This window comes from Asparagus officinalis, chromosome 4 (assembly GCF_001876935.1).
Source record: "Asparagus officinalis chromosome 4, Aspof.V1, whole genome shotgun sequence".
NCBI lineage: Eukaryota > Viridiplantae > Streptophyta > Magnoliopsida > Asparagales > Asparagaceae > Asparagus > Asparagus officinalis.
The window spans coordinates 25,865,322-25,887,818 of record NC_033797.1 but is presented as its reverse complement, the minus strand read 5'-3'; the positions used below and the strand labels follow the sequence as shown (position 1 = coordinate 25,887,818).

Below are 22,497 nucleotides of genomic sequence, written 5' to 3'. Positions count from 1 at the left end.
ATTTTTGGTTTTATTTCTTGATTTTATTAATTCATATTTCTTGCCTTGTGATTTCATTTATTCTTTAATTCTTCCTTCTCTCCTCTAAAATTCAATTTATTATCTTTTGCAAATATTCACAACAATCACTCATCACATTCACACTTATTCTTTATTCCTAATTGTCACGCACAAAATATAAGAACCAAGTTTAATAATCTCTTAAAATCACCTTCTTCGTGGGATCGATATCTTTTTATACTATAACTTGATAAATTGTGCACTTGCAATTTTGGTACATAATTATGCCGCATCAAGTTTTTGGCGCCGTTGCCGGGGAAGGTGCTAAAATAGGATTTTATTAACTTGATTCTTTAACTTGTGTATTTTTCTTGTGAAGGAACCGCTTGGAGCTTGAAAATCTTGGATTGAAGATCAAGAATTTGGAGCATTGCTTTCGGGTAAGTCTTCTTTCTAGTTTTCAATTCCACCCTCTTTAGCTAGCTTCACAATTACAGACAATTAGGATTTAAAAAAAAGGAGATTTTATTTTTGTTGACCATAATAAAATTCATCTTTCACTTGGACATTAACTAACAAGATAATAAATTCAAACATGAGCCATCTTCTCACATTTGATTGTTGTTGACCAGATTTTCTTTTTATCATCCTTTTTAGTCGCTTTTAATTTCTAGGGTTGCATTTCATATAGTGTAGGAATTCACCAAAGTGATTGTAGCACTTGATTTGGCACACACTTAAAACATTCTTAAGGGCAAAACCCAAAATCAAGATAAGGTAAGGGATTTCATCACCCTTTCCTTAGCCCACAAATCACTAATTCCTCACTTCACAAACCCAAGCCTTCTAAAACTCATTAGACGTTGGCCCCTAAGGATTCGAGCTCAATAAGGAACAAGAAATCCTTAAGTGAACGGTTTAAGTTTTCTCAGAATAGTTGGTGTCTAAGGCAAGGTTTAGGGGTTGCGTAAAGCGCTCCGCAAGGAAAGAGGTACTTAATTGATCTTTGATCACCCTCTAGTACTATCCTTACCTGGCTAACTACCTGGGTAAAACTTTGATCTTTTCACTGTAGGAATTTTTGGTTAGGAGCTGGTCTAGTTGAGTTAGGCTAAACCCTAGAGTTAGAGTTGATTGAAAAGTGATTGCCTTGATTTGTTTTAGTTAGGATTTTTCTTTAGCTTCTCATAAAAAAAACTAATTTTCTTTCTTTCTTTCCTTAAAAAAAAACTAATTTTCTTTCTTTCTTTCCTTTTAAAAAAAACTAATTTTCTTTCTATCTTTTTAAAAAAAAAATACTTGTTTTGGTGTATGCAATTTTGGGTTCGGGATAATTTTCATCGCTTAATCCGTGTTGAACCAATCCAAGAAATGGCAAATCAACTAGTTCTTCAGGATATGTGTTACCCCACCAGAAATGCAATTCCATCTTGCATAAGACTCCCCGAAGTAAATGGAGCAAATTTCGAGCTTAGACCGCATTTCATTAACATGCTTCCCAAATTCCTAGGTAATGAAACAGAAGATGCATATATATTTATCTCGGAATTTGAGGAAGTATGTATTATGATTAAAATGAGAGAATTAACCGAAGATGCGATTAAGCTTAGATTTATTCCATTTGCTCTTAAGGACAAAGCTAAAAAATAGCTGTACAGCTTACCGACAAATTCCATCTCAACTTGGGAGGAATTTGTCACCGTTTTTCTCAAGAAATTTTTCCCTATTCACAAAACGGTAAAGCTTAGGAACAACATTCAGAATTTCAAAATTGTCCCGGGAGAGCCATTCTGGAAATACTTTGACCGATTTAAAGATCTTTTAATCCAATGTCCTCATCACGGTCTAGAAAAATGGCGATTGTTCCAAGTCATATATGAAGGATTGGACTATTCTTCAAAAACATCTTTAGAATCGATGTGTCAGGGAGATTTTATGAGAAAAAACGCCGATGAAGCTTGGGAATTCCTAGAGAGTCTATCCGAGAAAACAATACAGTGGGAAAACTGTGATGACAGGGTTTCATCTGTTTCCCAATCTAAGTCTAGTGGTCTTTCCCTGGAGTCAAACATTGCATCTGAAGCGAAGATGGCAACGATTCTGCGGAGGTTAGAAGCCTTAGAAGTTAAGGAACGAGCTCCGGCTCAAATCAATCATATTTCTGCCCCGGGATGTCATAACTGTCAGTCTCCTACCCACGTTTCAGAGGAATGTCCTCTTCTAGGAAACAACCATGCTTTAGAACAGATGAACGCTGCATTCCAGCGCCCTAGAAATGATCCATTTTCTCCAACCTACAATCCAGGTTGGAGAAATCATCCCAATTTTGCTTGGAACCAAGGAAATTCTCATGGAAACCAAAACTTCATCCCCGCGTCGAACCAACAATTCCCTAGGGAAACACTGTCTCATTCAACGCACCAAACAATTTTTCTAACCCACCTTTTCCAAACCAACATCCTCATCCTCACCAGCCTACAAATCAATCAAATTCCGATCATGACAAACGTTTGAGTGTCTTAGAAAAGGGTTTAGAAGCTATGATCAAAGCTTCTACACAAACTACCAACATGTTGACCCAATCATCCACCACTCTAAATTCATTCATGCAAACCACCGGCCAAGTGCTCAACTCGAACACACAAGCCATAGCCCGGTTAGAAACCCAACTTCTCCCATTCAAAACACTCCTTCCGATGAAGCAATTCCTTCCGATGACCAAAATGCTGAACTTGAGATTGAGCCTGATCTAGATAGGTATAGGCCCGTTGCCCCCTTTCCAGATAGACTCAAACCTAGGAAAAACTCCCCGCAGGTTGAGAAAATCCTAGAAACATTCAAACAGGTCAAGATCAACATCCCTCTCCTAGATGCAATCGAACAAATCCCTTCTTATGCAAAGTTCTTGAAGGACTTATGCACTAAGAAAAGAACCACCAATGTCCCCAAGAAAGTCTTCTTAGCTGCCAACCTCAATGAAATTTTTTCAAAACCTATGCCGTTAAAATACAAGGACCCTGGTTGTCCCATAATTCCATGCGTCATAGGTAACACTCACATTGATAAGGCACTTCTAGACTTGGGAGCCAGCGTCAACCTCCTTCCTTATTCAGTCTATCAACAGCTAGGTGTAGGAGAACTTAAACCTACAAGATGCACTCTACAGTTAGCTGATAGATCTGTAAAAATTCCCAAAGGAGAGGTAGAGGATGTTCTGATCAAAGTTGGAGAGTTCATTTTCCCTGTTGATTTTATTGTCTTGGAAACGCAGCCCGTTTCCAATCTCAAAAGTCAAATCCCCGTCATTCTAGGAAGACCGTTCTTAGCCACCTCAAATGCTTTGATAAACTGTAGAACCGGTCAGATGAAACTATCTTTTGGGAATATGACTGTTGACCTCAATATCTTCAACTTAGGGAGACAGCCTAGTGATCCATCTGATGAACCCATGGAAGTGAATTTCATTCAAGGAATATCCAGTGAACAACAAGAGGGAGAGTGTGAGTCTGATTCAAATGCATCTGATTTAATGATTGAGGAGCTTTCTGATGACGAACTTGAGATAGAACCGCTGGTCAATCATGTTTTTGCTGTTGGCTGGCAACGAGAACCTTTAGAGATAGAACCCCGAGTCCAGCTTCGCCCATCTGTGGAGGAACCCCCTAAGTTAGAGCTCAAACCTCTACCCGAAAATCTAGAGTATGCCTACTTAGGGGAGAACGAGTCTTTACCAGTTATCATTTCTTCTGAGTTGACTACCGGTCAAAAGGAAGCTCTCTTAGCTGTTTTAAGAGAGAATAGGGAAGCCATTGGATGGACCATGGCTGATATCAAAGGGATTAGTCCAACCATTGTTCAACACCGAATCCATTTGATAGATGATGCCAAACCTACTAGAGATGCTCAACGTAGGTTAAACCCAGTGATGAAAGAAGCAGTTAGGAAAGATATTCTGAAATGTCTCGATCATGGGATCATTTATCCCATTTCTGATAGTTCATGGGTGAGTCCAGTCCAAGTTGTTCCAAAGAAATCTGGGATCACCGTGATCCAAAATGAGGCTAATGAGCTGATTCCCACTCGAATCCAAACTGGATGGCGAGTCTGTATTGACTACCGAAAGCTCAACTTAGCCACTAGGAAAGATCACTTCCCTCTTCCTTTCATTGACCAAATGTTAGAGCGTTTAGCAGGACACGAGTTCTACTGTTTCCTGGATGGATATTCAGGTTACAATCAAATCCCTATCGCTCCAGAAGATCAGGAGAAAACCACCTTCACTTGCCCGTATGGAACATTCGCATACCGACGCATGCCTTTTGGCCTGTGCAATGCACCGGCCACATTCCAACGTTGCATGATCAGTATTTTTTCCGACATGGTAGAGCGATTTCTCGAAATTTTCATGGATGACTTTTCCATTTTTGGTGACACATTTTCCCAATGTTTGCATCATCTTAAACTGGTCCTAGAACGGTGTAGGGAGAAAAATCTGACTCTCAATTGGGAGAAATGTCATTTCATGGTCAAACAAGGCATTGTCTTAGGACATGTAGTTTCCAATAGGGGAATCGAAGTGGACAAAGCTAAGGTAGATCTCATTTCCAATCTCCCTCCTCCCAAAACTGTCAAAGATGTCAGATCGTTTCTTGGTCATGCTGGTTTTTACCGACGTTTCATCAAGGATTTCAGCAAAATTGCTAGACCCTTGACCAATCTCTTAGCCAAGGATACATCATTTGTCTTCTCTCCCGACTGCCTCAAAGCTTTTGAATATCTGAAAAAGGAGCTAACCACAGCTCCTATCATTCATGCACCGGACTGGACCTTACCATTCGAACTGATGTGTGATGCATCTGATTCTGCGATTGGAGCTGTTTTAGGACAACGGTTTGATGGAAAACCGCATGTGATCTACTACGCCAGTAGGACTCTGAATGATGCCCAGCAAAACTACTCTGTCACAGAGAAAGAGTTTTTAGCTGTAGTCTTTGCCTTAGAAAAATTCAGGTCCTACCTCATCGGTTCCTTAACCAAAGTTTTCACTGATCATGCCGCACTAAAGTATCTTTTGACCAAAAAGGATGCTAAAGCACGGCTCATTAGATGGATTCTCCTTCTTCAAGAGTTTGACATTCAAATTCTTGACAGAAGGGGAACAGAGAACCCCGTAGCAGATCACCTCTCTCGACTCCCAAATGCACCAACATCAACCGTTCCAATCAATGAACATTTTCCAGATGAACAACTCCTAGAAATCCAATCTGTTCCCTGGTTCGCCGACATTGTGAACTACATAGTCATGAACCAGATCCCTTCTCATTGGTCCAAACAGGATAGATCCCGTTTTCTCTCCCAAGTAAAATACTTTTACTGGGATGATCCATATCTGTTCAAATACTGTCCTGATCAGATCTTTAGGAGGTGTGTTCCCACTGAAGAAACTAGGAGTGTTATATCCTTTTGTCATAAGGAAGCCTGTGGGGGCCACTTTGGCCCGAGAAAAACAGCTGAAAAAGTTCTCCAATCTGGGCTGTATTGGCCCACTCTCTTTAAGGATTCATTCGAGTTTTGCAAAACCTGTAACCGCTGTCAGCTTTTAGGGAAGGTCACTAGGAGAAATATGATGCCTTTACAACCCATCTTATCTGTTGAACTTTTTGATCTGTGGGGTATCGATTTCATGGGACCATTTCCAAATTCCTTTGGAAATGTCTACATTCTAGTAGCCGTTGAATACATGTCAAAATGGGTTGAGGCGGTAGCTTGCAAAACTAATGACAACAAGGTCGTTGTCAAGTTTTTGAAAGAGAACATTTTTGCCCGGTTTGGAGTACCTCGAGCGATCATCAGTGATAACGGTACACATTTCTGTAACCGTTCTTTCGAGGCTTTGATGAGGAAATATTCAATCACACACAAATTGTCAACTCCTTATCACCCCCAAACCAGTGGACAAGTAGAGGTCACAAACAGGCAGATCAAACAAATCTTAGAAAAAACAGTTAATCATAACAGAAAAGATTGGTCTGTAAAATTGTGTGATGCTCTGTGGGCATATAGAACAGCTTTTAAGGCCAATTTAGGGATGTCACCATACAGACTGGTATTCGGGAAAGCTTGTCACCTACCAGTAGAATTGGAACATTGAGCAATGTGGGCAATAAAACAGTTAAATTTTGACTCAGACTCGGCAGGTAAAAACAGATTGCTCCAAATAAATGAGTTGGAAGAAATTCGGAATGATGCATACATAAACTCAAAAATTTACAAAGAGAAAACAAAAATTTTTCATGACAAATCAATTTTGCGAAAAAATTTCTCTCCAGGACAGAAAGTTTTATTGTACAATTCAAAATTGCATCTTTTTCCGGGAAAATTAAGATCAAGATGGACTGGTCCATTTTTTGTTAAACAAGTTTTTCCACATGGAGCTGTCGAGATAGAAAATCCTAAAAATGGTAATATTTTTAAAATAAATGGTCAACGTCTGAAACCATTTTTAGAATTTTCTACGCTCGGAGAGGAAGAGGTGTTGGTTCTTCATGAACCTCATTATCTATAAAAAAAAAAATTGAATAAGTAACAAAAAATAAAAAAATAAAAATAAAAAAATAAAAAATTACTTACAATTTTTTTCTTATTTGATTTCTTCATCCTCATACTAACAGTAATTGCAGATCCTTATCATCATTGTCAACCGAACAACTGTAAGTTCTTCAATTTTAACTGCTTTACTTTGTGCTTCAGCGAATTTGCATTGAGGACAATGCAAAATTTAGGTGTGGGGGTGAGAAATACATATTTTCCTCTTTATTTTACCTTTTTAGTTATATTTTTCTTTCTTTTTGTTAAATCAAGTTTTTAGGGCGCCGTTGCCGCGGGAGGTGGCATAAAATAGGATTTTATTAATTTGATTTTTTAACTTGTGTATTTTTCCTTTGAAGGTAACCGTTTGAGCCTTGAAAATCTTGGATTGAAGATCAAGAATTTGGAGAATGTGCTTTTCAGGGTAAGAATCTTCTTATAAGTTATTTAATTCGCACCTCTTAGCTAGCTCACAAATTAGAGACAATTAGAGATTTAAAAAAAAGGAATTTTATTTTGTTGACCATAATAAAATCATTCTTTCACATTGCGACATACATCTAAGCAAGATAATAAATTCAAACATAGAGCCATCTCTCACATTTGAGTGTTGTATTGAACCATAAATTAAAAAATATTAAAGATTATTGCTTATTATCATTCCATTTATTAGTCAGGCTTTTAAATTTCTAGTATTGCATGTTAAAATATAGTGTAGGAATTCACCAAGTGATTGTTGCACTTGATTTGGCCACACTATAAAAACATTCTTAAGGGCAAAACACCCAATAAGATAAGGTAAAGCGATTTCATCACCCTTTCTTAGCCACAAATACTAATTCCCACTTCACGAAACCACAAGCCATCTAAAACTCATTAGACGTATGGCCCGTAAGGATTCGAGCTCAATAAGAACAAGAAAATCCTTAACGTGAACGGTTAAGTTTTCTCAGAATAGTTGGTGTCACTAAAGACAAGGTTTAGGCGTTGCGTAAAGCGTCCGCGAAAGACGAAGAAAGAGGTCGTTAATTGATCTATGATCACCCTGATACGTATCCTTTACCTGACTAACTATCTGCGCGTAAAACTTTAATCTTTACACTGTAGGAATTTTTGTGTTAGGAGCTGGTCTTAGTTGACGTCTAGGCGTAAACACGCCTTAGAGTTACGAGTTGATTGAAAGTGATTGCTCTTGTATGTTTTTCTAGTAGGAATTTTTCTTTACGCTTACTCATAAAAAAAACTAATTTTTTTCTTTCTTTCCCTTAAAAAAAAAACTAATTTTACTTTCTTTCTTTCTTTTAAAAAAAACTAATTTTCTTTCTATCTTTTAAAAAAAAATACTTGTTTATGGTCGTATGCATTTATGGGTTCGCGCCGATAATTTCATCGCTAATAAATCTGCCGTGTGTGAAGCCAAAATGCCAAGAAATGGCACAAATCAACTAGTTCTTCAGAAGATACTGTGTTACCAACCGAAATGCAATTCCATCTTGCCATACAACTCCCCGAAGTAAATGGAGCAAATTTTGACCTTAGACCGCATATTCATTAACAGTGGCTTCCCAATCTGCTAGGTAATGAAACAGAAGATGCATATATATTTATCTGCGGAATTTGAGAAGTATGTATTATGTATTAAAATGAGAGAGATTAACCGAAGATGCGGATATACAGCTTAGATTACTTCCATTGCTCTTAAGGAAAAGCTAAAAATATAGCTGTAGGCAGCTTCAACGACCAATTCATGCTCAACATTGAGGAGGAATTTGTCACGTTTTCGTCAAGAAATTTTTCCCTATTCACGAAATACGGGTAATAGCTTCACGGAACACATCAGATTTCCAAAATTGTCGGGGAGAGCCATTCTGGAAAGTACTTTGCCGATTTAAACGATACTTTTAATCCAATGTCCTCATCATGGTCTAGAAAAATGGCGATTGTCCGAAGGTCATATATGAGGATTGGACTATTCTTCAAAAACCATCTTTAGAATCGATGTGTCAGGGAGATTATGAGAAAAAACAGCCAGATGAAGCTTGAGAATTCCTAGAGAGTTCTATCCGAAGAATAAACAATACAGTGGGAAACTGTGATGACATGGGTTTCATCTGGTTTCCACAATCTAAAGTCTAGTGGTTTTCTTGAGTCAAAACAATTGGCGTCTGAAGCGAAGATGGCGACGATTATGCGGAGGTTTTAGGAAGCCCTATAGAGTTAAGGAAACGAGCTCCGGCTCAAATCGCAATCACATTCTTGCCCGCGGGATGTCGATAACTGTCAGCTCTCCTAACCACGTTTCAGAGGAATGTCCCCTCTTCTAAGAAACAACCATGCATTAGAACAGATGAACGCTGCATTTCAGCGGCCTAGAATGATCCATTTCTACCACCTACCAGATCTCAAGTTGGAGAAATCATCCTAACTTTGCTGGACATAGGAAACTCTCCCGGAAATCAAAACTTCATTCGCCGCATCAAACCGACAATTCCCTAGGGAAACACAGTCCCGGTTCATGGCACCAAAGCAATTTCCACAAGCATTAACCCACCCTTATAACCACATCGCATCGCTCACCAGAGCCTACAAATCCGTTCAAATTCTCGATCATAGAACAAACGTCTTGCAGTGCTATGAAAAGGGTTAGTAAGCTATGATCAAAGCTTCTACAGCAAAACTACACAACCAATGTTGACCCAATCATCCACGGCACTGTAAATTCATTCATGCAAACTCACCGGCACTGTGCTCAACTCGAACACACAAGCCATAGCACAGCGGTTAGAAACCTACTTGGGCAACTAGCCGCGCTTGCGTGAGTGAGAGTAGAGAAAAAGCGAATTTCCGAAGTCAACTGTTGCAAAACCCTAAGATGCATGGAATCCAGCTCCAACAACCAGTCAACTGAATGGCAGATTCACACTGTGAGACAGAAACCAAATAGACATATCAGGTTAGAAATGGCCACGGGATCAAACCACCTTTCTCATCATCAAAACCACTAACCTTCCGATGAAAGAATCCTCTCCAATGACCAACATGTCTGAAGCTTGAAGCTTGAGCCTGATCTAGATAGGTATAGGCCGTTGCCCCTTCCAGATAGAACCAAACTAGAAAAAACTAGCCCGCAGCGTTACGAAATCGCTAGTAAAACGTTTAAACGAGTCAAGATCAACTCCCTCTTCTGAGATGCAATCGATAATAAATTCCACTCTTATTGCAAAGTTCTTGAAGGATTATGCACTAAGAAGAAGAAGCCACAATTGTCCTCAAGAAAGTCTTCTTAGCTGCCAACCTCAGTGAAATTTTTTCGAACTACTGACCATGCCCTTGAAAATACAAGGACCCTGGTTGTCCGCACAATTCCATGCGTCATACGGGTAACCACTCACATTGATAAGAGCAGCTTAGACTATGGGAGTCAAGTGTGAACCTCCTTTCCTTATTCAGTAACTATCAACAGCTAGCTGTAGGAGAGCTTAAACGCGAAGAATGCACTCTACAGTTAAGACGAATAGAATCTGTTAAAGAATCCCAAAGGTGAGGTGAGGAAAGTGTTCTTGGATCAAAGTTGGAGAGTTTATTTTCCCTGTTGATTTATTTATTGATCTTGGAAAACAGCCCAGGACCCGTTTTGAATCTCAAAGATCAAATTCCGTCATTCTAGAAGACCGTTCTTTAGCCCACATCAAATGCTTTTGATAAACTGTAGAGAACCGGTCGAGATGAAATTATCTTTTGGGAATATGACTGTCAGATCTTAATATTGTTCAACTAGTGGAGACAGCCTAGTGATCATCTAATGAACCCATAGAAGGTGAATTCATTCAAGGAATATCCAGTGAACACCCAAGAGGGAGAGTGTGAGTCCCTGATATAAATGGGCATGCTGATTTAATGATTATGACGAGCTTCTATGACGAACTAGCAGATAGAACCGGTTGATTAATATGTCTTTGCTGGTATGCTTGCAACGAGAAGCCTTTAGGAGAATAGAACCATTAGTCCTAGACTTCAGTCATACTATGCGAGGACACCGCCTAAGTTAGAGCTCAAGAACCTCTACCGAACAATTTAGAGTATGCCTAACTTAGGGGAGAACGAGTCTTTTACCAGTTGATCATTTCTTCTTGTGAGTTGACTAACGGTCAAAAGAGCTATCTAGCGTTTTAAGAGAAATTAGTGAAGCCATTGGATGGACCATGGCTGATATCAAAAGGGATTAAGTCGCAACCATTGCTTCACACCGAATCGCATTTGATAGATGATGCCAAAACCTACTAGAGATGCTCAACGTAGGTTAAACCCGAGTGATGAAGAACCGTTAGGAAAGAATTCTGAAATGCTCCGACATTGGAATCATTTATCCATTTTGTGATAGTTCGATGGGGTGAGTTCCAGTCCAAGTTGTTCCAAAGAAATCTGGGATCACTGTAGATCCAAAATCGAGGCTAATGAGCCGATTCCCCACTAAACGGAATCTTGAACTGGATGGCGAGTCCTGTATTGACTACAGAAAAACTCAACTTAGCCATCGAAAGATCATTTTCCTCTTGCCTTTCATTGACAACAATGTTAGAGCGTTTAGCAGGAACACGAGTTATCTACTGTAATTCCTTGGATGGATATTCAGGTTACAATCAAATCCTATCAGCCTCGCAAGAAGATCAGGAGAACCACCTTGCACTTGCCTGTATGGAAACATTCGCATAACCGACCATGCCTTTTGGCCTTGCAATGCACCGGCCCAGGCATATTCCAAACGTTGCGGCATGATCAGTATTTTTTGCCGTACAAAATTGGATTTTGATTTTCTTTTGAAAATCAAATAAATCAAAGGTGGAGATTGTTGCTTGGGGCTCAAGACAAATCCAATGGCTCATATTCATTGAAGATTACTATAAATAGGGGTAGAGAGTGAGGGGTTAGAGGTGTGAAAATTTTGTAAACTCCTTTTGGAGAGGAGGGCTACTCTTAATTGAGAAGGCCTTCCAAAAATTGTAACTTTAGTTGCAATTAATAAAAATAATTTTTTCCTCTTTAAATTTGTTCTTTCTCCTCTTTGTTGAATGATGAGGATGGAGATGAAGAGCAATTTGAAGGTTTGCATTTCTTTTCTCTTTTATTTCTTTTTAGTAATTTCTTTATTATTGCTTATTAGTTAGATTTAAATTCATGCTTGTAGTGTAGATTTATTTTCTTGTCTTTTTATTTCTTTTTGCACTTTAATTTGTAGAGTAGATTTATTTTTCTTGCATTTAATTTCTGCAATTTATTTTGTAGTTTAGATTTTTATTTTCTTTGTAATTAGATTTATTTCTTGTTCATAGTTTAGATTTTTCTTTTCTTTTTATTTTTGTAATTAGTTCTTTTTCTTGTTTTTATTTCTTAAAGATGTGAATTTAATTCTTGTAGGAAGTTTAGAATTATATGAAACTAGTCTAATTTCCTTTATATTGTATGAATTATTCTCTTGCACTTAAAATGTTCATGTTTAGGATAATCAACTAGAGAACTAATCGGTAGAAGAAGAATTTGATAATCTATGCTTTCCTTAAATGGTTTGATAGGTTATGCTTATGAATTCTAGGATTATTATCATGTTGTTGTTCTTATCATGAATAGTAATTTTAACTTAGATGATAATTTGATAGGTTACACTTTCCTTAAATGGTTTGATAATCTATGCTTAATAAATCTAATTTAAAATATGATAAAAAGAGAATAGTTTGTATTTTGTAATTGAAATTGGTTAGTGGATTATATTCTAGATTTCTTACCTCTTTTGAATCCTCCATCTTAACTTTCTTAAATTTTCTTTTCATTCTTAGTTATTTCTTGATTTTATTCATTCTTCTTTCTTGCCTTGTGATTTCATTTATTCTTTGATTCTTCCTTCTCTCCTCTAAAATTCAATTTATTACCTCTTACATATAAATCAAAACAACCACTCATCACATTCACACTTATTCTTTATTCCTAATTGTCACGCACAAAATATAAGAACCAAGTTTAATAATCTCTTAAAATCACCTTCCTCGTGGGATCGATATTTTTATACTATAACTTGATAAATTGTGCACTTGCAATTTTGATATATAATTATGCCGCATCATGCATTGGTTAAGCTTTTTCATTAGTTATCAAGCTCATTTGTTGTTTGTTACTGTTTTTTGTTAGTTGTTAAACCTATGCATTGATTGTTAAGCTTATGCACTTGTTGTTAAACTTTTTCATTAGTCGTTAAGCTTATGCATTGGTTGCTAAGCTTATGTGTTGGTTAACTTTTTCATAGGTAGTTAAGGTTATGCGCTGGTTGTTAAGGTTTTTCTCCAATTGCTAAGCTTTTGCGTTGGCTGTTAAGCTTTTTCCTAAGTTGTTAAATTTATGCATTGGTTGTTTAGCTTATGTGTTTATTGTTAAGTTTTTTCATGATTAACAGCTGATGAATTATTTAGCTATTTCCTCTATTTCTCCTCTTTTTATTACTAGACAAAAAACTTAACAACAAACATATAAGCTTCACAACTAATGCATAAGCTTAACAACTAATGCATAAGCTTAATAACTAATGAAAAAGCTTAACAACTGACAAAAAAACTTGCTAACTAATGCATAAGTTTAACAACTAATGAAAAACTTAACAAAAACACATAAGATTAACAACTAATGCATAAGCTTAACAATTGAAGAAAAAGCTTAACAACTAACACATAAGCTTAACAACTGACGAAAAGCTTAACAACTAATACATAAGTTTAACAACTAACACATAAGTTTAACAATTGATAAATAAGTTTAACAACTAACTCATAACATTAACAATCAACTCATAAGGTTAACAACTAACTGCTAAACTTAACAATTGCTTACAAGTTTATAACTGTTTTCAAATTAAGGTATGTATCTAACATAATAACCACCACTACAATTTAATATATGAAGAAAAAAGTTTATAATTATTTAAAAAAAACTACATTATAATTTGCAAAATATCTCACAATATGACATTTAAACATCTCCTTCGAACTCTATTGGTTCATTCTCCGCTCATGGAAAAAATTGTCATCATTCACAATGACCCTTACGGCTAAATCCCAAACCCAACAATGGCGGATCCAACATTAGAACTAGAGAATGGCAACCGACCTCTTGATACAGAATATTTTTTAGCTACCATAGAGAAAATTGAACCTCACGTTAGTTTGAGAGGAGAAGAGATAAAGATAGAGAATTTTCAAGAGGGAGAGAAGAATTAATGGCAGAAATGGTTGGATTTAACAGAAGTGGGGAACAGGAGAGGACAGAGAAGGGGTGAGAGAGAGTGATGCACAAAAATAAAAAAAGAGTGGTCACATATATAGCCAGTGATGGTTTTAAAATTTTATATATTTTTAAGTGGGTGTGAGTTGACTTTGTACGTAGGAGGTTCTACAAACAAAAAAATAAATTTTAAGAGTGAAAAATTATGAACTAAGTCTTAAAAAGTAAGCAAATAAATTATTTAATTTTGGAGGCTAGAAACAAAACCACCCTCGCCGTGCTCTTTTTTTCAAAGCGAGGACCTATCATGTTGGTATGACTTCTCCATCACCGAACCCTGCGATGACAGTGAAGAGATTATTAAAAAGGAAAAATTGCTTCAAGGCCCCAAATTCTAAAAACCAATGTGCCCCAGCTCCTCCTATTTTTATCAATGTGCTGTAGCCCCTGCTTTTTGAAAAAATTATGCTCAGCCCCCCTCCAGCTCATGTCAGCTCATGATTAGACAAAAATCCACCTAAAATCCTAATTTTACCATCTTCTCTTTCTCATGCCAGCTCGTGTTAACTGTTATAGTTAACATGTTAACTATTACTGTTAACATGTTAAGTGTTATAGTTAAGATGTTAACTATTTAAGATGTTAACTATTATAGTTAACATCTTAACTAATGTTAACTATAATGGTTAACATGTTAACTATAATGGTTAATATGTTAACCATTATAGTTAACATGTTAACCATTATAGTTAACATATTAACTATTATATATAAACTGATAACTATTATAGTTAACATGTTAACTATTATATATAAACTGATAACTATTATAGTTAACATGTTAACTCTTATATATAAATAACAGTTAACATGTTACGTATAACAATTAACATGTTACATAACGCAATCAATATAAATGGTAAGTTTATAACAATAAAAACATAATACAATCAACCAATCTCTTTCTCTTCATCTCTTCCCAATAACACCAACATCTAAAAGCAAATTAAAGTAAAAACCACAAAGCAACATCAAACTTCACAAAAAACCCAAAAATTAAAAAAAAACCCAACCCCCCAAAAAATCCCCAAGACCTCAAGCGCTCGGGGCGTTCAGGTTGCTCCCCATCGCTTGGAGCTGCTTCGAGGCGGACCACGACCGGGAGACGCTCCACGAGAGCGACCTGAAGTGCCCCCTCCTCGGCCCCTTTGGGGCGACGCTCGCGGACCTAGTCGATGCCGTCGCGGACGGCGTTGCAGACATCGAGGGCCTTGACGGCGCGGTCAATAAGGTCCTTGGAGAGGAGGGGCCTGGGTTGAAGAGGACGACGTGGAACTCCTCCTGGCAGAGGAGGAAGGTGGCGGACCCAGGAGAGGGAGATGAGTTCTTGGGAAGAAGGAGACGGAGGAGGAAGTTGAGGAAGAAGAAGTGTGATTTTGGGGGAGATGACAGTGATTTTAGGGAGGGGTAAAATTGGGTTTTTGGGAAAACATGAGCTGGAGTCATGATGGAGGGGCTTGGGCAAACTTTTTCAAAATTTTGGGGCTGCAGCACATTACAAATAATGTGAGGGGCTGGGGCACATGACTTTTTGGGTTTTGAGGCATTGAAGCAAATTTTCCTATTAAAAATATTAAAAGTAATGTTTACCTCTCATTACTTTTAGGGCCTGTTTGGTTGGTTTCCTAAAATCAAAGAAAAGGAAATCGGTACAAGGAAATCAATAAAATAATATTTTTATCAATTTTCATCCCTAAAACTCACCCATAACATCCAATAAAATATTATTTTTATCCTCCAACTCATCACATTTCATCTCCTTTCTTACCTTTAAGGGCCTGTTTGGTTATTTCCTAAAAAACCAAAAAATAGAAATGAAAACTAAGAAATCTCAAAAAGTACAATTTTACACATTTTCATCACTAAAACTCACCCACAACACCTAATAAAATATTATTTTTATCCAACAATTCATCCACCACATCTAATAAAATATTATTTTCATCCAACAACTCATTCATCACATCCACCACATCTAATAAAATATTATTTTCATCCACAACATCACTCAACTCATCTCATCTCATATTTAAAAATCACTCACATCATCCAATAAGATTGTGACAACTCATCTCATCTCATTAACATTTTATTTCTTTGTTTTCCTCCCAAAAAGCTAGAAAAATAATTTCCTTAAGTGTGAGTCACATCATCCAATAATATAATGACAACTCATCTCATCTCATCTATTTTCTTATTTTTAAGAAATAACCAAACAAAAGAAAACAACATATTACAAGAAATAGGTTTTTTATAATTCATTTTCTTATTTTTTCCGCCAACCAAACAAAATCAAAACAAGTTTTCTTAAAAAATCACTCATATCATCCTATAATAAGGTGACAACTCATCTCATCTCATCTTCATTTCTTTGATTTTCTTCTTTTTTTAGCCAACCAAACAATCCCAAAACCTATTTTTCTTAGAAATATGTTTCCTTTTCTTTGATTTCCCTCTTTTTTTAGGCAAACAAACAGCCCCTAAAAATAAACCAAACACAAGAAATGTGTCACATCATCCAACTCATAACATCTCATCTTATCTCATTTTTAAAAATCACACACATCATCCAATAATATTGTGACAACTCATCTCATCTTATTAAACCTTTCTTTCCATCCATTTCCTCAACAAAAAAAAAAAACAAGAAATTGATTTCCTTAAGTATGTGTCACATCATCCAATAATATACCTCTAACTCATCTCATCTCATCTATTTTCTTATTTTTTAAAATGAACCAAACACAAGCAACCTCAAAATATCATCCAATAATATACCTCTAATTCATTTCCTTATTTTTTTTAACCAACCAAACAGCCTCAAAACAATTTTTTTAAAAAAATCACTCACATCATCCAATAATAAGGTGACAACTCATCTCATCTCATATCCTATTCTATAATTTCCTTCTTTTTTAAACCAACCAAACAACCTCAAAACAATTATTATAAAAAATAGGTTTCTTATTCTTTGATTTCCCAAATTTTTTTGCGAAACAAACAGCCCCTTAGTCCTTCTAAACTAACTATTTACTACTTGTACTCGTCGGTACGATGGAAAGGGACTGCTAGCATGAATCACAAGTCATATCTTTCTCCGAACTTTTTATATGAACCCCAGTCACCATATCATATGAACCACTAATAAGATATATAAAAGTATGCCGTGGATCCAATCTATATGATATTTAATATGCGTCAAATAAATATTAAATTTTAAATAATTGAATTTTATAATTTGTGCACTAATGTAAGAGTTGAATTTTAAATCATGGACTATATCAACTAGATACTATATCAGTGAGATATGAGTGTTGCAAAGTCTAAAGCTGGGATTAACCATGATCACCATATTTTATTGAAAGGCTAAGGTACCTCAGTGAGATATGAGTGTTGCAAAGTCTAAAGCTGGGATTAACCATGATCACCATATTTTATTGAAAGGCTAAAAGGTACCAAATTGGTCAATGTAATAGAGCTTCTTTTTCAAATCGTTCCCTCCATTTTTCTTTTTCTCAACTTAATCTCTATACCTCATGTTAGATGAAAAATTTCGATTAAAGAATCTATTAAATAAGAAATCTAAAGAACAATTCTACCATAAATCTATTTTTGCTTAAAAGATCTATTATGATTTCAGGGGTTAATTTCATGAGTGGTCACTATATTTATCTCATAATTTGATGTTCACACCTATTTTATAATTGTCTGGATGATTGATCATGTAATTAAGTACTAATCAGATCGTTGATCATTTCTAATGTTTTTTGCTAAGTAACATAAGAGATCTTCGATTGCATGTCAAAATAGTCTTGTTCATTTGACACAATAGATTTATTCCTATGTGTAATATCTTGAACACTTGTGGAAATGAAAATTGTGTTGTGTCGGTCAACTTGTATTGGATAATTATATGCATTTGATATTTTTTCTTGAAAATATTAACTTGTGATATACTGAGGAAACTATATTGTTTAAAAATAAGTGAATGTATACAACTGAAATTGTCAAAAAGCACTAGAAGTGACCAATGACCCTACTAGTATATAATTACATGTCAGCTATCCAAACAATTAAAATAGAGGTATGAACATCCAATTATGAGATGAATATAGTAAGCGGTGACCTAATCGAGATATGATTTATGTTAATTAATTTTGTTTCAATTCCTACCAAGATCAATTGGATCTTGGTCAGTGAAGGGCCAAATAAAAGCCCGACTTTTAGGGGCTATTTGGTTGGAGCAAACAAATAAAGAAAAGCGGTTTCCCTCTTTTATATGCCATTTTTCAACAACGATTTGGCTGAAATGTGCTGAAATCTATCACGTAACGTGAGCTTGGGGCTATTTTAGTGGAATTCGATATTTTCCATTGCTTTGAGAAATCAACTAGATAGACCCTAAGTTCTGCAGCTGTGTTTGAGCATGTTTGGGTACTACTTGTTTTATGGTTCTTTATAAGGTACTAATTAATCATTTTCACTTATTTCGTTAGAGGGTAAGATCATCTTTTAACATCTATAACTTAAGCTACCTATAAGATGCAAAAAAAAGTTGGAATCCCAATTTATTTTTTTCTCTACTTATAAGTTATAAATAAATAATAAATAAACCCATTACCAAACACAACATTTTATAATAAAAAAAGAGAAATTTATAAGTGACAATAAATAGGTTGCTAGATAATCCAGCGCGGGTTATTCGGACGGTTAAGTGGTCCTAGGGTCTTAGGTATTCTCGTCTACAGATTAAGGGGGTGTCTGGTTCAATTTCTACAAATTATATGAAATGTTTTTCACCTAAAATATGATTTCCGTGTATTTCTTAAAAAATTATAGAAAATATTTTGAGAAGTAAAAATATATCAATTTTATTGTTTTTTTTACTTTGCTTGTTTGGTTCAAAACAAGAAAATGACCCATAACTTTATAGAAAATAGCAAGATTTTCTATAATTTGTAAAAATTGAACCAAACACCCCCTAAATTTATAGAAAATTGTCAATATGGTGTCAGATTTCTAGGTGATTTCCGCCCATTTTGGGAGGAAATTTTTTCTGTAAAATTTGGTACTTTTCTGTACTTTACATAAAACATTTCTGTAAAATTTTTTTAAACCAAACACAGTTTACGAAAATCTATAGAAAATTTTTAGTAAAAAAATACCATTATCGATACTTTTGAAAAAACTTTTTTATAAAATTGTGCAACCATACACCCCTGAAAATCTATGAGCCCTGGGTTTTACGTTTAAACGGGGGCTCGATGTTTGGCTGCTACGACGAGATGGAGTTGATGTCTCCAAACCCTAGCTCCAGAACCTTAATCTCCATCAACCCAAATCTCCCCACTTTGCCTTCTCAAATTCAATGTCCACGATCTCTCCCCTTATCCCCGCCCCATTCAAGATCCGCCGTCAATCCAACACTCCTCCTCCGCCGCCGTAGCTTAGCTCTCCGGTGCTCCCCCAGCGAAGCCGCCGGCGACCCCCAAAATTCCAGCCCCCAGGTCTCCTCCTCCCATTATCAAAAATCAAATTTCATTTCTTTTTCCAACAGCTAGCAGCTTTACTGAATTCTTTGCTAATTTAGGACCAATCGAGCTCCAGAGTCAATTTCTGGACAAAATGGAAGGTAGTAATCGCTACCTTTTATGATTTATTTATTTATTTATTTCTGGTTAATTCTTTTAATGTAAAAATGAGATGAAAGTGATTGCGATCAGGTGGACAGTGCAGAGATGAGGTCGAGGATGGCGAAGCTAGGGCTTGCCGCTGTACTTGCTTATGGGCTGTTTGATGGAGTGACTTACACCACCTTCTTTGTTCTTGCATTTCTTGGATACGAGAAGAGCACGGGCAAGAATCCGGCAGCAAATCTCCAAGCTCTCTTAGGGGTAACCTCAGTCTCAGTTCAATTATTTATTCTTTTTAGTTGTTTAGTGTTTCATAGCTTGCAACTGTTATGAGCACAGCAGCTCAAAAAGTTAATAGGATAGTGCAGTGTCGGTTTGATCGGTAAAGACATGTTGGGATTTAGTTCCACATTGGAATGGCGGTTATGTGAGAGATTATTAAAATATGTTTGGCGTTATGACTTAATCAAAATTAAATTGTTAATCCTTTTACTCAATATCGGTAATAGATTATCGTTATCATCTCGTTTTGTGGGTATTTGCAACCTTAATACTAATCGATCTTTTCTCTAACCTCTGGTTGTATCTGGAAGACGAAGGGGGAGAAAAAAAAAAGTTAACCTCACATCTCCGAATAAGGTTTAGATCATATTCGATGAGGTCTAGTTCTTGTGGTCATTTCTCCATGGTGTCTTTTATTCTGCATAGTAGTTGCTAATTGTAATATCAGGATACTTGGATCAACAGCATTGATCTACCAGATGCAATATAAAGGGTTGTAAGTTTAAGTAAAACTAGGCAATTTCGATAGTTATGATTTCTTTGAGTTTGTGTGTCCTTATCACTGGGATCAAAACTCTTTTCCCTAATTATTTAGCTTGGGCTATAAGCCGATTGGCAATATCAGGACGTTAGGATCAATAGAGTCTAATGTAATCAATGCAAGATGAGTGGTTGTATGTTAGTAATGTTAGTCAATTTTGAATGCTTTCTTTAGAACTATGTATCCTTTGCCAAAATGGTTAGAATTTTTTCTCGCCATAAGGACTAGTTTGGCCTATATTAGCCTTCCTTTAAAAAAATTCTATAAAGGTTTCTTCAGATAGGAAGAGAAAACCTTTGAGAGATGATCCGGCTAAGTTTGAGAGAATTGGAGGGGACATTATAAATCCAAGGATTGTTGCTTCTGCTGTAAGGACTGCATCGTAAATTTAGATTACAAGAAGCAGGAGTCTGCTTGATATTTGACTCCATTATAAAACTATGATCTATCCAATGATTCAGTTTGATATTTGATATTTGGCTTTGTCAGTGCAGGGACAGCCTGGCTAAGTGTGTGATCTGTGCAGGTTTTGGTGGCATTCCTATGTTCTTTAAAATGCTTGGAATTTACTAGGAATTTCTTGACTAAGGGTTTCCTTATTGAGGCAAAAAGTGTAGTCCTCTTTGTCACAACTCGAAAAAGTTTAGTCCTCTCTGTCGCAACTCGAAAAAGCTTAGTCCTCTCTGTTGCAACTCAAAAAATGTTTAGTCTTCTCTGTCTTAACTCAAAAAAGCGTGGACAGATGTCAGCGTATCTATGCAAGCTGATTGGAATTTATTTACTGTGGAGCCTTGGCGAATGCTTATATGAGACGAAATTGACATGTTACATTTGGTACGATAATAAAGCTTGTTGTTTGGCATAGAGAGAGGTCACACGTAACTTAAGATGGGACATGTAAGGAAGATATGTATAAAGGTAGCTACAGGGAAAATATATGGCAAAAGGGAGCCTTCTATATATGTAGGAACATTCTGTTATCTTTTTCATAACTTTCTGTCTATTGCCTAGTTTCTTCATTCCTTCTTTTCGCAACCAATAGGTCTTAGCGTGTGGGTTAGTTTGGGTGATTTCCATATGCCAGTGGAACCATTGTAATTAGTTCACTGTGGTGGAGGGAACCCATGTGGTCTTTAGTCTTTACTGAATCCAAGCTGAATTCACACGTAAAGTTTTACTGTTGCCGGCATTTATACCATGAATTTCAGACGTTACAAACCCTCGTAGTTGATTCAAACTCATGGAACCTGTATCGCTGAAGTTTGCCTTATCAGCAAATTATTTTACTTGTTTGTATGAGAAGCTGAAATACTGCGACAATTTTTTTTGGATGTGACCACCTCCATAATTTCACCGTGGCAGGGAAGTATAGCCAGTGATGAAGCCAGGTTGAAGCCCAGCAAGGGCCACATTCATCCGGACCTATTTTTAAGAGAACTTATTAAGTTCTTCGTATCTAAATACTAATGACTTGGTCAAAAGAACATTTAGTCATGACAAGAAAGATTAATATGCTAAAGTGCTTGATTTTTGTTTTAATCCATGAGAATGTAAGGTCTGAATGACTTGCCCTGACCCCGAGCTACTGGCTAACAATCAACGATACATCTTCTTAAGTTGATTTACATAACTTCATTCATCAGATGTTTTTGTTTACCGTTGCGGCGTGGAAATTGCTAAAAATTTTCGATTACATTATGGCTAATTACTGCTTTGCTTAGATATTATGCTTAGCAATTTGTCACTTTAGAAAAAAATTACATTATTTCCCAGTTAAATTGTTTCATCATGAAATAAAAGCTTTCATGAAGATTTTGTAATCAAACAGATAGTTCTCTTGATGTGGACTGGAAACAATGTTACAAGACCATTCAGAGTTGCAGGAGCAGCTGCATTAGCACCTGTCATTGACAAAGAACTAAAGAGGATTCAGAAGAATTTGAATCTGCCGAGCCAAATCTTTGCCTTTGCACTTGTAGTAGTTATAATAGCTTCATCATGCTTCGCTGTCGTTGGTTTGCTCATCCTCTCAAGATGGGGAAAGTGAATGATGTCCACATTATGCTCAGAGATTACATGCTATCTAGCCTTGTAAGTTAGAAATTCAAACCATGTTTTGAATATAGAAAA

The 22,497-nt window shown here is 36.3% G+C and overlaps 1 protein-coding gene across 3 annotated transcripts in view; it reads left to right on the top strand.

The window, feature by feature from the left end:
* The window catches only part of LOC109837008, a 22,817-nt gene continuing 19,466 nt past the window's right edge, over positions 19,147 to 22,497 (top strand). For 2 of the 3 annotated variants that reach the window (XM_020405086.1, XM_020405087.1), the window contains exons 1-4: positions 19,147 to 19,418; positions 19,502 to 19,543; positions 19,635 to 19,805; positions 22,196 to 22,458. In XM_020405086.1, the coding sequence (XP_020260675.1) occupies positions 19,176 to 19,418; positions 19,502 to 19,543; positions 19,635 to 19,805; positions 22,196 to 22,414 (675 nt within the window). In that variant the 5' untranslated portion in view covers positions 19,147 to 19,175 and the 3' untranslated portion in view covers positions 22,415 to 22,458. Of the gene's footprint in view, positions 19,419 to 19,501; positions 19,544 to 19,634; positions 19,806 to 22,195; positions 22,490 to 22,497 lie in introns of those variants that run through there. The other variant, XM_020405085.1, reaches the window with a different exon arrangement.